Source organism: Lepidochelys kempii, chromosome 1 (assembly GCF_965140285.1).
Source record: "Lepidochelys kempii isolate rLepKem1 chromosome 1, rLepKem1.hap1, whole genome shotgun sequence".
NCBI lineage: Eukaryota > Metazoa > Chordata > Testudines > Cheloniidae > Lepidochelys > Lepidochelys kempii.
Window position 1 is genome coordinate 299718 of NC_136380.1, and position 16914 is coordinate 316631.

Sequence of the window (16914 nt, forward strand, 5' to 3'; positions counted from 1 at the left end):
ACGTAGCGCTACGCACCCGGCGCAGGCAGGGAGGCGCGCGAACCCCGCCCGGCCCCGCCATGAGCGGCAGCGCGGAGCCTGACCCCGCCCCCGCGGCCCCGGCGCCCCCCGCCCCGGCCCCGCTCCCGGCCGGCGAGAGCAAACCCAGCCCGGCCGCCGCGGGCAGCGCGGCCCCGGGGCCTCCTGTGCCGGCGGGGGGCGGGGCGCGGGGGGCCGAGGGGGGGCCCGGCGGCCGGGGGCCCGGTGAGGGGGGACTCTGGCGGGGGGCCGAGGGGGGACCGGGCTCCCGAGGGGGAGGGGCCTGGCGGGGGGGGACTCTGGCGGGCGGCGGGGGGCCGAGGGGGGGCCCGGTGAGAGGGGGCAGGGACCGGGCTCCCGAGGGGGAGGGGCCTGGCGGGGCGCGGGGGGCCGAGGGGGGCCCGGTGAGAGGGGGCAGGGACCGGGCTCCCGAGGGGGAGGGGCCTGGCGGGGGGGGACTCTGGCGGGCGGGGGACCGAGGGGGGGCCCGGTGAGAGGGGGCGGGGACCGGGCTCCCGAGGGGGAGGGGCCTGGCGGGGGGGGACTCTGGGGGGTGGGGCGCGGGGGGGGGACTCTGGCGGGCGGGGGACCGAGGGGGGGCCCGATGAGAGGGGGCGGGGACCGGGCTCCCGAGGGGGAGGGGCCTGGCGGGGCGCGGGGGGCCGAGGGGGGGCCCGGTGAGAGGGGGCAGGGACCGGGCTCCCGAGGGGGAGGGGCCTGGCGGGGGGGGACTCTGGGGGGTGGGGCGCGGGGGGGGGACTCTGGCGGGCGGGGGACCGAGGGGGGGCCCGGTGAGAGGGGGCGGGGACCGGGCTCCCGAGGGGGAGGGGCCTGGCGGGGCGCGGGGGGCCAAGGGGGGGCCTGGGGGCGATCCCCGGGCGGGAGGGGCCCGGCGGGGGGGCTCCCGAGGGGTCGGGTCCCGGTGTGGGGAGGGGCGCGGGGTGCTGCTGCTTGTCCCTGGCTAGCCCTGACCTGTGTGTGTATCTCTCAGGGCCCATCTCCACAGTGGTGGCTGCAGCTGCCTCCGACGGGCCCATGGCAAACGGGGTCTACGTGCCCCCCAGCGCGGCCAACGGAGATGTCAAACCCGTCGTCTCCACCACTCCCCTGGTAGACTTCCTGATGCAGCTGGAGGACTATACCCCCACGGTAGGGGCTCTGGGAGCTAGGACTCCTGGGTGCCATCCCTGGCTCTGGAGGGGGGTGGGATCCAGGACTCCTGGGTTCTATTCTCAGTCTGGGTCTGGGGATTGGGTGTTTGAGCCGTGTTAGTCTGTATTCGCAAAAAGAACAGGAGGACTTGTGGCACCTTAGAGACTAACACATTTATTGGCGCATGAGCTTTCGTGAGCTACAGCTGAACTGAGCTATAGCTCACGAAAAGTTATGCTCCAATAAATGTGTTAGTCTCTAAGGTGCCCCAAATACTCCTTTTCTTTGAGCCTTGTTAGTGCCACTGTGTGAATGGTTTAGGGCAAGGGGTGGGAGGTAGCTAAAAGCTGGTCCCTTTTAATGCTTTCCTGTCTTCCCAGATCCCAGATGCTGTCACAGGCTACTACCTCAACAGAGCTGGATTTGAGGCCTCCGATCCACGCATGTAAGTGATGCATGGTTCTATTTGGAAAATCCCCAACCACCCTGAGTAGGAGACCCCCTGTGTCAGGTCTTTGTGTTGTGGGGTCCAGCAGACACTCCTCAGCCCTGGCTGCTTATGCTCGGTGTTCTGTCTCAGGCTGCTCCGTTGCTTTCTCTGACTGCAGCATTCGACTCATCTCACTGGCTGCCCAGAAGTTTATTTCAGATATTGCCAACGATGCCCTGCAGCACTGCAAGATGAAGGGCACAGCTTCTGGCAGCTCCCGCAACAAGAGTAAGGTGAGGGTCTGCCCTGGGAAGGGGATGTGAGGGGACAGTCAGCAGGGCTGGGTATGACCCTGTCCCAGGGGGGCTGTTCCTCTGGCTTGGGCGCAAGGCCCTCCCACAGTGGTGGCCAAATTAAATTCAGCAGGGTTAAATGCAGAGTAAAGCCACTGGAGAACAGTACACCTCACAGGGTTTAAATTGTATTGGCTCAGGGAAGGGAGCTGGGTGTCAGTGCAGGCAGTGGAATGGAGACCTCTGCTTCGTGTACAACTGCAGGCAAAACAAGCAAACCATGTTCAGCTGTATAAGGAATAGGATGGAGAATATTCTAATGCCTTTGAAACAAGCTGTGATGTGGCCCCCTCTGGATGCTGCTGGACTGGTACCCTGTCTCCCACAGGGTAGGGCGGAACGAGAGGGGCTCAGAAAAGGGCACCAGGAATGGCCAAGGGCCTGGAAAAACTCTTCTTTCTAGTATGCAGTGTTGGTCCCAGGATATTAGAGAGACAAAGATATTAGAGAGGTAAGGTTTTTTATTGGACCAGCTCCTGTTGATGAGAGAGTCGAGCTTCCACAGAGCTCTTCTTCAGGTCTGGGAAATCCAAACCAAGCAAAGCTTGTATTTAGCCGTGACACTTGGAGTTCATGTTAAATGGCTGTCATCAGGCTGGTTTGGATTTCTTGCATGATTTCCAGGTAACTTTCCTGACTCACTTTCTTCCAGTGTGTGGGAGCACGTGGTGATTTCTTGTTGGAGTGTGTGGTTCCTTAGGCTTTCTGAAGTCCAGCTGCAGAGCTGTAGGTAGTGGTCAGAGGGGTCTAGCCACTGAGATCTCTGGGGACGATGTGCTGTTTCTTGCCTTTGCTCAGGAAGTAAAGGTCACTGTTAGAGCTGTTGAGCTCTGTGTAACCTGGATAGCTTGTCTCTCTCCAACAGAAGGTGGTCCAATAAAAGCGATACCTTCTCCAAGGAGAGACAAGGTTGGGGAGGGTGAGGGTACCTGGCAGCAGCTCCCCTACTTTTGCTGACCCTGCCTCCTGTCCCTACAGGATAAGAAGTACACACTGACCATGGAGGACCTGATGCCGGCGCTTGCAGAGTATGGCATCAACGTGAAGAAGCCGCACTATTTCACCTAGTGCCTGAACTGAGCCTGCAGGCCATACCTTGGGCCTGGCCCCTCGTTGGGTGAAAGCAGGAGCTCTTCTCTGGTCTGTTATTAAACAGTTGATTTTGGCTGGTGGTTTGTGTGTGAGGGGCTTTTTGCTTCCTCTGGCAGTGATAATGCCCTGCCCTGGCCCAGGGGTTGGTGTCAGGGGAACAGCCCTCAGGCTCTGCTCTGGGAATGGATATGCCATTCACTGGGCCTGTGGGGGGGCTGCTTGTGCAGGTGCTGTATGTCAATGCAGGGAGCTAACCTCATCCCCACACACTGGTGGGGGGAGGGTAGTGGGCTGGAGAACTCCCCCCCCCCCCCCCCCCTTGGGTTCTGTGTCTAACACTTGGGGGCAGCAACTGGGCGTGTTCAACTGGGGGTGGCCTTGGGCTGGGACTGGGAGGTGGGTGCACTTGACCTCTGGATCCTACAGATGGTGCTGCTGTTGTGGGCCTGCAGGCCAAGTGGCTGAACTTTGGGGGCTCCCCATGCCCTGCATTGCTTGGCGCCGGGTATGTGGAATGAGGGGCTGGCCCCACCCCGTAGTGGGGAAAGGGTTGTGCGAGCTGTGTGCATGGCTAGGTGCTCCCATGGCCCACAAGGGTAAGCAGTGCTCGAGGTTCATGGTGCGGCAAGAGCCCAGCTCCTCCTTAAAACTCCTGCTGAGCTCCCTGGCCTGTGATCCTTCCCTAGTCATGTGTCCCCCTAGCCAAGGCCAGACAGGCCCATTGTGATCACTAGCCTGACCCCCTCTCTAACAGGCCTGAGCCCTTCCCCCAAGAACTCCTAGAGCTTCTCTTTGGGAACAGTGTTGTCGCCAGGTGAGTGACACAGGGCCAGTTTTCATAACAAATGTTTATTTCAGATGCTGGCAGCTCTTCTGTGTGGCCTGGCTGGAAATGACTTAAAAAGGTGAAGCACAAAGCCAGAGCAGCACTAGGTGCAGGCAGACAAGTGAGGCCCTGTCCTAGGGGGAGACCACGGGGACAGGGGTAATTTATATATAATATAAAGAGGGGTGGGGCATTGTTCTGGGCCCGTGAGAGCGAGGAGAGGCATAAGGTGCTGGGTGGCTCCAAGGCCTGACCCTAGCCCTGCGGCTAGTAAAAGCCACCCTCACCCCTTAGCAGGTGCTGGCTCAGGCCAGGCCTTAAGGCCAGCCTGTACCCACAGCTGTGGGGGAGGATGGAGGTGGCTGCTGTGCAGTGGGTCCTGGAAGCCTCAGGGTTGGTGTCTGGAGCAGGAAGCTTGCAGGGTAGCTCCAGGGGAGATAGCACCATCCGTACCATGGGTCTGTGGCCGGCTCAGGTTTGCGGGGACTGGGAAAGCACCAGCACCGCCTGCTGGGAAGGGCGGGGCACCTCCTGAAGGCACTTGGAGGGGGCAGCAGCAAGCAGCAGGGGGCCTGGCCCCTATTTCTCCTGCATCTTCTCCAGAATGGGGACGATCATGTCGAATTTGGGCCGTTTCGCAGGGTCCTCATTCATACAGATCTTCATCAGCTTGCAGATGTGGGGGGAGATGCCAGGCGGGATGGTCGGGCGCAGCCCCTCCAGGGCCACCTGGGGGCAAGCAGGATGAGAGCTGGGGACAGGCATGCACCAAGGCCACAGCCCCCTGCTGGATCCTTCCCACCCACTCCCCGTGGGCGACATGAGGAGCTGGGCCTGTCAGACACCCCAGCCTTTCCAGTAAACGTCGGAGGGCCGGGCCCTGCCTTCCCACTCACCTTCATGCCAATCTCCATGTTGGACAGGTCTGCGAAGGGCACCTCACGGGTCACCAGCTCCCACAGCAGCACCGCAAAGCTCCACATGTCAGCTGAGCGCCGGTTGATGTCCTCGGGCTTCTTCTGCAGTGCTGCAGGGGAGCCAGCGGGGGAGCGATGAGCATGGGGGGAGGGGTCGGGAGCACGCACCTCAGGAAGGGGCAGCACAAGGAGACAGCAGCCCCCGGCTACCCCCACAGGTGCTTGGCACTCACCCTCAGGCGCCACCCAGGCTGGGGCATACATCCTGCCTGGGCACTGGAAGGAGAACTTCACATCAGCCATGCTGATACGCGCTGTCATGTCCTCGTCAATCTGCGGGGAGAGAGGTGGTCAGCCAGCAGCCTGGCCCCCGAAGTGCTAAGAGCCCCGTCCCTCTGCACTCACCATGATGCTGCGGCTGTTGAGATTGTGGCGTGGGATGAGGGGCTCCAGCGTGTGCAGGAAGGCCATGCCCCGGGCAATGTCCAGAGCAAACTTCACTGCTTGCATCTGATCCACCACAAAGTCTGCAGGGAGACAGTGAGCATCAGCGCTGGGGGGTGGGATGTGGGGCTGGCGATGGACGGACAGACAGATGGACAAGGGGAGCGGATACAGGACTGAGGCTGGTGCTGGGGAAGGTGGCGAATGGGAGGGGGGCATGCAGGGCCATCCCTAGCTATTCTGGGGTGCTGGCAGACCTCTGTGAGGGGAGAGCGGGGTGTTGGCCCCTGGACTCCGTGGGAGCATGGGGCTGGGCTGGTTTGGGGAATGGGGGGAACCACCCCTCAGCACTCACCGGCAGTGCGGCTGGGGCCGGGTTGCTGTACTTCCCGCTGCCAGTGAGTGCAGGCCCTGTCCTACTGCAGAGTTATGAGTGGGGGGCGGAGCAGGGGCGGGGGCTGGAGCAGCATGCTGCTGCGCAGGGCACCAGGAAATGTGGTGCCCCAAATTTCCTGGTGCCCTACACAGCTGCATACTTTGCGTATGGCTAAGGACGGCCCTGGGGGCATGTCTGTGCTGTGTGTGTAGAACACAGGGTGAGGCGCCGGAGGCTGGGCCTGGATAAGGCAAGTGTATCATGGGCTACGACTCTTCCCCCACCCCCAGCACTGAGGACCAGGTAGGACAGGCCCCAGGGGTGAATTCTGGGCCAGTTCTAGTACCAAAGTTGTCCCCCTGCCCCCAGTAGCGATTTTCATTAGCACTTCCTCTCCCCGCGTTCCCTGCCCTGACACTCACTCGTCCCCTCGTGTAAGACATTGTAGAGGGAGCCGTAGGGCATCCAGTGCGTGATGATGATGGGGTGGGGGGCAGGGGGCGACTGGCAGGCCCCTAGCACCGGCAGAACATTGGGGTGTGAGAAGATCCTGGAAGAGAGAGGAATGTGAGAACAGTGGGCTCCCCGCCCCTGCCAGCCCCAGGCTCCCCAGCACCTACCGGAGCTTGGGATGCTCCTCATTGAAGTCTCGGCTTTTCCGCGTTGTCCAGTCCCGAATTTTCATCACTTTGATAACGATGTCATTGCCCTGCCAGCGCCCCTTCCACAGCTGCAGGGGGACAGAACAGAGTCAGCTGGGGGTGGGGTGGAGCTGGGGACAGAGCAGAGACCAGACAGGGTCAGCTGGGGGCAGGGTGGGGAGAGCCAGGGAAGAGCCTGGATGGGGGGAGGTAGGGACAGAGAAGGGATGAGACAGGGTCAGCCGGGGTATCAGTCAGGGATGCGGGGAGCCGGAGGGCAGGGCAGAGCTGGGGGAGAGCAGGGACGGAACAGGGGACGGGGTTATCTGGGGGACTAAGGGTGGGCTCAGAGGCTGGGGTGAGCCGGGGGACAGCAGACCGGGGTAGTTGGGGACTAAGGCTGGTCAGGGTTAGCCAGGGGGCAGGGACACAGCCTGACTGGTAGGTACTTACATGCCCCACCCCCACACTGGCAGCGGCCATGTCCCATTTGTTAATGGAGTCTCCTCTCCCACCCCCGAGGGAGGCAGGGAAGGGCTCCTACCCCATGGCCCCGAGGGGAGTTGGGCAATGAGATGCTGAGGGCTGGTCCCAGGCCCAACAGCATCCATGCTGCACCAGGGACCTGCGCAGGGAGCATCCCCACTGTGGGTCTGGCCCCCTCCCCCTGGCCAGGCCCCCCTGCTGTGGCTGCCTAGAGAGTCTCCTATGCCCCGCCCCGGGGCCCACTGCAGAGGCTCCCGCCCACCTCTCCTGACTGGTTCTCGTTGAGTTTGTGACCCAGGCTCAGCTGCTTGAAGTCTATGCCTGCCAGTTTGTTCAGGGTCCCGTTTCCTGCCATGAGAAAGGGAGACACTGTCACACCCCAGGGATCCCTGCATGCAGCCCTCCCCCTGCCATTCTCTGTGCCAAGAAGAGTGAGGGGGGGAGGAGCTGGGGGATCCCCACAATACGAATCAACTGCCCACATTCAGTCTCCCCCACCCTGAGGCTCCCTCCCTGATGGAGAGACTTTGCCCTCCTCCCCCTACGCAAACCCACTGGAGGTGCCCCAAGCAGCCTCCTGGGAGACACCCACACGTTCCTCCCCAATCCCAGCCAGGGCCCAGGTCCTTACGGGGCCGCGTGCGGGTGGTGCCCTTCCAGAAGGTGTCCTTGTAGGGGATCTTGGTCAGGTTCTGGCCCAGCTTCTCTGCACGCTCTGGGGAGATGGAGACACTCAGCACTAGGGGGCTGGGGTGGAGCAGCCAGAACTGAACCTGAGGGCTCTTGTGACCGGTAATTTTTGCCTGCTGGGGAACTAACTGCAGCAAATTGGTCAAGCAGTTTTCCTACAGACTGTGAAACCAGATGCCAGAGCAGCACCCAGTCTGCGCTGGGCCAGGCAGAGGCCAAGCTGACATGGCTCAAGGGCCGTGAGGTGCCCTTAACGTGGGAAAGAAGCTCCCTACGTCAAGTCCAGCCGCACAGAGGTGGGTTTAACTGGTGGACGAAATAATAAGCTGGACTATGCTGGCCCTTTGCCGTCTCCACTGGGGTATGAAAAAATTCTCAGCTGCTCATTCCTGCTCCCTGGCCAGCCCTCACTGGACCTCTTTGATTGTCAGAGGCATGTAAGAGCCGTTCTGTCTCCCACCCTTGTGTTACTTTCTGCCCCCCATCCCTTTCTTGCTTTTCACTGGATCCTGAAATCAACTGTACAGCACACATCAGCCCAGGGAGATGAGACAGCCCTGCCCTGCCTGAGGAGAAATGATCCAGCTGAGCGACATTCCTTGCACGAGCCAGGGTCCAGAGCTACATGGGTCGTAGTCAGGAGCCACTTCCTCACTGTTCCATTGTCCTACTGGTCTTATAGATGCCTTGGGAGGTCATGGAAGCTCCTTGGCTGGAGGTTTCCAAAGGAGGCTGGAGCCAGCTGTCTGGGATGGGTTAGACCCAACAAATCCTAGTGGGCCCTTCTAACCTGCCATCCCAAAGCATCTAACAGCCGCCCAGTGTTCCACGAACCGCAGCGAAAGCTGTATGCCCCCACCTTTTCTATCCTTTCTTCTCCACGCTGGGTCTGTTTCTAACAAACAGGAGAAGTGGATCCCTTCGCAGAGCAGGACAGAGTAAAATTAACCTCTTCCTTTCTCGCAAAGACAGGTGGCTGGTAAAATAAAACTCACATAGTCTGCCTCCAAAATGACTCAGGGTTTGATTATGCAAAACAAACACAAGGTCAGTTTGGCTTGTTTTGGTTTCTTGTTCTCTCTGGGTTTTGATCAACAAACTTCCAACTTTGGAATGGATGCACTGGCATCTGCTAGGAAGAACAAAGCCCTGAGCCTGGGTACTGTTCTCAGGTCAGACCATGCTCTTGGAGAGCAATACAGCAGAGCCCTGGGGTAGCAACAGAGCTGGGGGAGCATGGCAAGACGGGGGTGGGGGGGTGGCAGGATCAGGAACGAGGGGGGAGGTTGGAGACAGGATAGTTGGGGGGGGTGACTTGGTGGTGTGGTTGGGGCAAAGGGATTGGGGGGTGGGGATCATTGGAGCAGAGGTTGGAGGTGCAGGGCAAGGTGGGTGGTCACCAGGTGGTGAGGGTGCAGGGCAGGATGGGGGTTGCAGGGGTGAGGAGTGCAGGGCAGGATGGGGGGTCACCAGGGGCAGGGGGTGCAGGGCAGGATGGGAGGGTCACGGGGGGGTGGCATGCAGGGTGGAATGCGGGGTTGCCAAGGCAGGGGGTGCAAGGCAGGGGGTGCAGGGCAGGATGGGGGGTCACCAGGGGCAGGGGGTGCAGGGCAGGTGGGGTGCAGGGCAGGATGGGAGGGTCACGGGGGGGTGGGCATGCAGGGTGGAATGCGGGGTTGCCAAGGCAGGGGGTGCAGGGCAGGATGGGGGGGTCACGAAGGGGTGGGGGTACAGAGCAGGATGGAGGGTCACCAAGACAGGGGATGCAGGGCAGGATGGGAGGTCACCAGGGGGTGGGGGTGCAGGGCGGGATGGGTGGTTGCCAGGGCGGGGGAGCTCCTACCTTTCAGCAGTTCGCGCAGTGGTACCTTGGCCTTATCCACAGGCATCTCGCCATATTTGTTGGAGATGCTGACGAGGGCCCCGCTGCTCACCAGGTCCTGGGGGCAGGGACAGGGTGAGAACTTAGTGCCCAGCCCCCACTCCCACCAACCCCTATCTTCTGCCCCCCTGCCCAGTCCCCCCATGCCACCCTGCCACCACCCATGGGCCCTCCTCACCTCGGCCACCTGGTCATGCCCCCAGAAGCAGGCGTAGTGCAGCGGCGTGTTCCCATGCTCGTTTACTGCGTTGATGTCTGCCTTGAACTGGATCAGCTGGGAGGGAAGAGACAGCAGCCTCAGCTGGGGGGAACTTCGGGGACACGCTCCCCCCCCACCTCTAGACACCCCAGCTCCAGCCTCTCCACGCTGGGGGAAAGGGCAGGGGACTGGCTGGGGGGAGGGGGCTGCCAGCAGGGGCACAGGGAGGAGGGGGGAGAAACAGGGGCTGAGTGTAAAGTGGATGCTCCCAGTAGGGGGTGCTGCAGGGAGGGGGCAGGGCACCAGGGTGGGGGCGGGGGAACTATCCCCATAGGGGGTGCTCGCTGTGGGGAGCCCCAGCATAGGGGCGGGGGGGCTGGCTGAGGGGCTTGGCAGGGGAAGCCCCCACACAGGGACAAGGGGTGGCTGGGGGGCTCAGCGTGGGACTCAGCAGGGGGCAGCACCACCCCCTACCTTCTGCACAATGTCCCGGTGCCCATGGCTGGCTGCCAGATGCAGCGGGGTGTCGTCGCCGCGGTTCATGACGTTGATGCGGGGCGCCCCGCATGATGAGCATGTCCCACCACGGTGGAGCGGCCCCTCACGGCAGGCCCAGTGCAGGGGGCTGAACCCGTGGTCGTCCCTGGAGAGGGAGGGGGTGAGTTCTGGGGGGACAGGGCCAACACCATGCTCCAGCAGCCCCTCCCCTGCCCGGGCTGGTTCAGGGACCCCCAAGGCGCATGCACGCATGGGTGCTGGGGAGCAGGAGCCAGCTGGCCTGAGCCCCATGCCCTGTGGGGCTGGGTGGCAGGGAGCAACCAGAGAGGGAGGGGTCACAGATCAAGGAGGACGGGAGGGGTAACAAGGCAGTATGGGGGGAATCAGGCTGAGTTTGGGGAACCCCAAGCCCTGGCAATGGGCTGTGGGAAGTGAGGGGTCTGGGGGGGCTGTCTCCAGTCCTCTCTCGACCCCCAAGCACAGGGGGATCCGGCGGCCCTGTCCCTGTCCCAGTCCCAGCTGCTCCCGGCTGAGTCGGCCTGGAATCCCCCCACCCCCCTGCCAGTAAGGGAGGCTGAGGGAGGCCAGACCTTAAAAGGAGATTCCATTCTGGTGTGGGGGGAGCTCTCCTGCCTGGCTCAGCCCCCGCCCAGCTCAGCCCCCGTGGAGTGCGCCCTCCACCCAGCCCCGGTCCCACAGCCCCAGGAAGGCCCCCCAACCAGTCCAGCCCCAGAGAGTTCCCCCTCTCCACCCCACCCAGCTCCAGGGAGCCCCTCCCCAACCAGTCCAGCCCCACAGCCCCGGGGGAGCCTCCCCCAACATGTCCAGCTCCATAGCCTTAGGGAGCCCCCCCCACCCTCCACCCAGTCCAGCCCCACGAGCTCCCCCCTCCACCCAATCCAGCCCCACAGCCCCAGGAGCCCCACGCTGTCCTGCCCACAGCTCTGGGGGCTCCCCCACCTGGCTATCTGAGAGAGTGCCTGCCCCCCGGGGACACAGCACTGGTGACCCGTCCACACTCCACAACCTCCCCTGCAGCTCCCCATTCCCCACCCTAAGCCAGCCCCTGCTCAGGGCCCTGCCCCGATACCACCTGCCGCCCCGTGTGCCCAGACTAGAACCGACCCCAGGGCCCTGCCCCCCACCCCCGTGTTCCCTCAAACACAGTGACAGCTAAGCCCAAGGGGTGGGAGCATGGGGGGACAGAACAGACCCAGGGTATGCAGCTCCCTGCCCGACCCGCCACAGCCCCTCAGGAGCCCCTGGGGCTGGCATCTGCCAGGGAGCGACCCGACCCAGTGCCTGGCTGGGGGACTCTCCCAACCCTCCCGGGGCGGAGCACAAGCCAAAGTGGAGCTGCACGAGGGAGCATATGGGGAACTAGTGTTTGTCCCCAGGCCCCTTCACTCAGCCCTGGGCCCCTCCCTGCTGCGGCACCTGTCCTGCCAGACCCCCCGCCCCGGCTTCCAGCCCTGGGCCCCTCCCTGCTGCGGCACCTGTCCTGCCAGACCCCCCGCCCTGGCTTCCAGCCCTGGGCCCCTCCCTGCTGCGGCACCTGTCCTGCCAGCGCCCCCCCAGATGCCAGCCCTGGGCCCCTCCCTGCTGGGCATCTGTCCTGCCAGCACGCCCCCCCTCCCCAGCAGCCAGCCCTGGGCTCTTCCCTCCAAGGGGACCGAGTCCCGGGACAGAGCAACAGAACAAAACCTGCCCCACTTGGCTCAGCAGTGGCTCCTGAGGGGCTGAGCCCTGGGGTGTAGGGAGGCTGGGGGCAGTGGGATGGATGCGGTGGGGGCAGCAGCTTGGGGGCAGCCCCTGTGTGCAGGGTCAGGCAGAGCTCTGATGATGGGGTAGGGCTGGCTCAGGGGCAGAGATGGATCAGACGGACCTGAGACGCTTCCCTGCAGGATTTGCAACACCAGCAGCTCACTAGCTGCACGCTAAACGGCCCAGGCTGGGCTCCCGGGGCGAGCAACGCTACCAGGCAGGGACACAGGAGGGGAGACCACTGCGCCTACTGCCTGGCCCAGGAGCCATCGCTCCGGCTTGGGCACAAAGAGAACAGCCGATTCCCTCGGGCCCCAGCCCCCTAAGGGCCCCCCAGGGCCAGAGAAATGGCGCTGCCCATGCCTGGGGGCCAGAAGCCAGCTGCTCCTCCTGCGGCCCCAGCTGCAGGCATGTGCTGCTGAGCCCATGCCTTAGCGATGTCGTAACTTCCTGCTCCGGCGGGAGCGCTGAATTCCTCCCTTCCCGCAGGCTGCTGGTGGGGCGCAGGCAGCTGAGCCGCTGCGTCACTTACAGCCCCAGGTAGCCCAGCTGAGCCCCCTCCCCGGCAGGGTGCCCCCCCCCCGTGCAGGGGTGCCCACGCCCGCCCCAGTCACCCCTGGTTCAGGTCGTTCTCAGTGTTGTCCAGCCAGAGGCGCACGGCCACGGCGTTGCCCTCCCGGCACTGCGTGAAGATGTCGTCCATCCCGGCTCCTGCAAGGGAGAGGGGGCCCCGTCAGCAGAGATGGGGGCTGGGCCCCACGGACCATCCCAGGGGACTCTGAGCCCATTTGCTGCCCCCCCACCAGGCCTGGCCCTGCAGCCCATCCCCTGGGCTCCGACCCCCCTTCCTCCCGCACTGCCCCAGGCACTGCCAGACTCACGGCCCATCCTGCAGGCTCCAACCCCATTCCCACCTCTGCAGGACCAGCCCCCCCCAGCCCATCCTCTGCTCTGTGCAACCTGAACACTGGGGCTCTCCCAGGAGCCAACTCCCTCCCTTGTGTTGCTGCCAGTGAGGGGCTGGGGGCCCAGCAGCCCCCTCCTCTGCCTCACGCTGGTTCAGTGCAGCAGAGCAGGACCAGGGAGGTTCTGTGCAACGGCTGGCAAGGAGGAGGGGAAGTTCCTGGCTGACACGGGTGTCACGAGTGGCTGTGCTCAGCCCCACTGTGAGCAGCTTCCTTCCACAGGCTTATCTCTGCACAGAGCCAGCCACTTGCAGCCACCGGGGAGGAAGTGTGAGGCCTTGGGGGCGGGAGAGTGTGGGGACACTTCCCTGCTGTGGTGGCCATCCCCCTTCCCAGCAAAACCACAAGAGGCCTGGCAAGGCCACAGGGCAAGTGGCTGGCACTGGGACACAGTGAGTGTAGAACCCAGGAGTCCTGATCCCCATCCAGCCCCCAGTGCCCTCCCAGAGCTGGGGAGGGAACCTAGGGAGTCCTGGCACCCGGCTTTTCATTGCTTGACCATGCTCCTCCTTGCCTTCAGGGCAGATGGGCACCCCGCCCTGCAGGGACACGGTCAGCGAGCAAAGCGCTTCTGTAGCTAAAACCGTGGGGTGCAGGGAGTGGTGCGGGGGCACGGCACTCTGCTCTTGCACTCACTGCTGGCCCCAGGCCCAGGCACGGTGCTGGGGTGACTGGGGCTGGCCCCCAGCAAGGGGGCACCCCACAATAAATGCTAACAGATGCTCTGCTTTCCTCTCCTGGGCGCAGCTTCTAATGCAGACACACAGGGAGTGCCGGGGACAGAGGGGAATCCAGGGGCCTTATTGTCCCCACAGAGCACATACCCCACAGGACAGGAACCAGAGAGAGGGGAGCAGGGGGTGCTGGGTCACTGATCCCCTGGGCGTGATAAACAGCCTGGAGCCCCACCCAGTCACCCTGCCCCATCACTGTTGATCTGCAGCCTGCCTGCCCCATCTGTGCCTCATCCCCTGACCCTGGCTGTTTGGTCATGCGCCCCCAGCTCACCCTGTGCCCCCCCCCACTCTCCTGTCTGTGCCCACTCAACCATGCACCTGCCACTTGCTACCCGTGGGCTCGCTCGGCTGCGCCCCCCACTTTCCAGGCCCGCTCCGCTGCGCACCCCCCCTCGCCTTCCGCACGCGCCCCCTGCTCTGCTGGGCCCCTCTCCGCCATGGGCCCCCCACCCCAAGCTCTCCGCTCCGCCATATGTCGCTGGCTCCCCTTCTTGCGTGCGCCTCCAGCTCCCCCCACCCTCTCTACCACCCCCCCCGCAGGCCCACTTGGCCGCACTCCCCCCCTTTCCAGGCCTGCTCCACCACGCGCCCCCCACTTCCCCTCTGCCACACGCCCCCAGCTTCCCCGGGCACGCTCTGCCACCTACCCCCCACCGGACCCCCCCACTCGCGTGGACCCCCTCCGCCACACGCCCCCCTCTGCCCTGGGCCCGCTTGGCCTCACTCCCCCATCTCAACCCCCTCAACCCATCTCTCCGTGTACCAGCGCCACTGTAGGGCCCAAGCTGCCCTCGGCCCCCTCTTCCCTGCCATACCCCCTTTCACCCCTTGACCCCCCCCAGCTCGCCCCATGTCCCCCACTCTCTCCTCCCAGCACTGCATCCATGGGGCAGGGACTCGTTGACCGCCCCCCGCAAACTCAAAATGGCCCAGCCTGCCTGGGGGCAGCATCAGCCCACGGATACACCCTCCCCCCCACCCCCGCCGCTACTCGCCCAGCCCCACGGATACACCCTCCCCCCCCACACCCCGCCGCTACTCGCCCAGCCCCACGGATACACCCTCCCCCCCACCCCCGCCGCTACTCGCCCCAGTCCCACGGATACACCCTCCCCCCCACCCCCGCCGCTACTCGCCCAGTCCCCACGGATACACCCTCCCCCCCCCCCGCCGCTACTCGCCCGGCCCCACCGGATACACCCTCCCCCCCACCCCCGCCGCTACTCGCCCAGCACCACGGATACACCCTCCCCCCCACCCCCGCCGCTACTCGCCCAGTCCCACGGATACACCCTCCCCCCCCACCCCCGCCGCTACTCGCCAGTCCCACGGATACACCCTCCCCCCCCCCCGCCGCTACTCGCCCGGCCCCACGGATACACCCTCCCCCCCCACCCCCGCCGCTACTCGCCCAGTCCCACGGATACACCCTCCCCCCGCCCGCTACTCGCCCAGCCCCACGGATACACCCTCCCCCCCCCGCCGCTACTCGCCCGGCCCCACGGATACACCCTCCCCCCGCTACTCGCCCGGCCCCACGGATACACCCCCCCCGCTACTCGCCGGCCCCACGGATAACACCCCCCCTGCTACTCGCCCGGCCCCACGGATACACCCTCCCCCCCCGCCGCTACTCGCCGGCACCACGGATACACCCCTCCCCCCCCCGCCGCTACTCGCCCGGCCCCACGGATACACCCTCCCCCCCCCCCGCCGCTACTCGCCCGGCCCCACGGATACACCCCCCCCACCCCGCCGCTACTCGCCCGGCCCCACGGATACACCCTCCCCCCCCCGCCGCTACTCGCCCGGCCCCACGGATACACCCCCCCCCCGCTACTCGCCCGGCCCACGGATACACCCCCCCCCCGCTACTCGCCCGGCCCCACGGATACACCCCCCCCCCGCTACTCGCCCGGCCCCACGGATACACCCCCCCCCCGCTACTCGCCCGGCCCCACGGATACACCCCCCCCCCCTACTCGCCCGGCCCCACGGATACACCCCCGCCGCTACTCGCCCGCCCCACGGATACACCCCCGCCGCTACTCGCCCGGCCCCACGGATACACCCTCCCCCCCCGCCGCTACTCGCCCGGCCCCACGGATACACCCCCCCCCCGCTACTCGCCCGGCCCCACGGATACACCCCCCCCGCTACTCGCCCGGCCCCACGGATACACCCCCCCCGCTACTCGCCGGCCCCACGGATACACCCCCCCCGCTACTCGCCCGGCCCCACGGATACACCCTCCAACATACGCCCGCCCCGCTCCCGGCCACTGCGCTCCAGGCGGCTCCGAGTCCGACTCGGGGAAGCGACGGCCCCGGCCCGGCCCGCCCGCGGAAGCGGCCCTAGCGTAGCGGCCCCTAGCGGCGGCTCTGGGATTTGCAGGGAGAGACGCAAGGGGCCGGCCCCGATCCCGCCCCCCGCCGGCCCAGGTTCCGCCCCCCGCCGGCCCAGGCCCTTCCGCCCCCCCGCCGGCCCCTCCCCGGCCTCAGGGTCCCGCCCCCTCCCCGGCCCCAGGTTCCGACCCCCCGCCGGCCCCGATCCCGCTCCCCGCCGGCCCCTCCCTGGCCCCAGCTCCCGCCCCCTCCCCGGCCCCGATCCCGCCCCCCCGCCGGCCCCTCCCCGGCCCCGATCCTCTCCCCGCCGGCCCCTCCCCTGGCCCCAGCTCCCGCCCCCCGATCCCGCTCCCCCGCGCGCCCCTCCCCGGCCTCAGGTCCCGCCCCCCCGCCGGCCCCAGGTTCCGACCCCGCCGCAGGCCCCTCCCCGGCCCCAGCTCCCACCCCCCTCCCCGGCCCCAATCCCGCCCCCCCGGCGACCCCTCCCGGTCCCAGGTCCCGCCCCCCCCCGCCGGCCCCTCCCCGGCCCGATCCCGCCCCCCCCGCCGGCCCCAGGTCCCGCCCCCTACAGAACCCCGCCCTGCCAGCGGGAGGAGGGCCGGCTCCGTCCCGCCCCCAGCTCAGGACTTCCGGCCTTCTGGCTGCGGGGGGCCGCTCTAGCCGCGTGTTTCCACGGCTCTATGGGGCTGTGGGAGCCGCCGAGAGCGGCCACGTGAGGGTCACTCGGAGCAGGTCGGGAGCCGGGGGCTGCGGGTCGGGAGTGAGGGGCACCGGCAGGGCTGGGGGGCAGGGGGCTGCGGGTCGGGAGTGAGGGGGCACCGGCAGGGCTGGGGGGCAGGGGGCTGCGGGTCGGGAGTGAGGGGCACCGGCAGGGCTGGGGGGCAGGGGGCTGCGGGTCGGGAGTGAGGGGCACCGGCAGGGCTGGGGGGCAGGGGGCTGCGGGTCGGGAGTGAGGGGCACCGGCGGGGCTGGGGGGGGAGCAGGGGCTGCGGGTCGGGGAGTGAGGGGCACTGGCAGAGCTGGGGGGTCAGGGGCTGCGGGTCGGAAGTGAGGGGCGCCGGCGGAGCTGGGGGGGGGGAACAGGGGGCTCCACGCTCTA

At 66.0% G+C, this 16914-nt stretch overlaps 2 protein-coding genes across 3 annotated transcripts; one reads left to right on the top strand and one right to left on the bottom strand.

Annotated features, from left to right (window-relative positions):
- Positions 1-3118, top strand: TAF10 (TATA-box binding protein associated factor 10). The gene is made up of 5 exons (XM_073327129.2): positions 1-243; positions 1010-1167; positions 1551-1615; positions 1779-1893; positions 2932-3118. Exons 1-5 carry the CDS (start codon positions 60-62, stop codon positions 3019-3021), a joined length of 612 nt encoding a protein of 203 aa, XP_073183230.1. The 5' UTR covers positions 1-59; the 3' UTR covers positions 3022-3118.
- A 760-nt stretch (positions 3119-3878) lies between these two features.
- On the bottom strand, positions 3879-15806 carry ILK (integrin linked kinase). Of its 2 annotated transcripts, none has more exons than XM_073327124.2 (13): positions 15732-15806; positions 12383-12479; positions 9981-10149; positions 9486-9581; positions 9269-9365; positions 7367-7450; positions 6998-7083; positions 6229-6338; positions 6031-6158; positions 5194-5315; positions 5022-5121; positions 4768-4898; positions 3879-4600 (listed from the first exon to the last, which is right to left on the bottom strand). In XM_073327124.2, exons 2-13 carry the CDS (start codon positions 12469-12471, stop codon positions 4451-4453), a joined length of 1362 nt encoding a protein of 453 aa, XP_073183225.2. In that variant the 5' UTR covers positions 12472-12479; positions 15732-15806; the 3' UTR covers positions 3879-4450. The 2 variants fall into 2 exon arrangements, with proteins under 2 accessions (XP_073183225.2, XP_073183224.2); XM_073327123.2 differs by having other exon boundaries at positions 15702-15781.
- Between the last annotated feature and the right edge of the window lie 1108 nt (positions 15807-16914).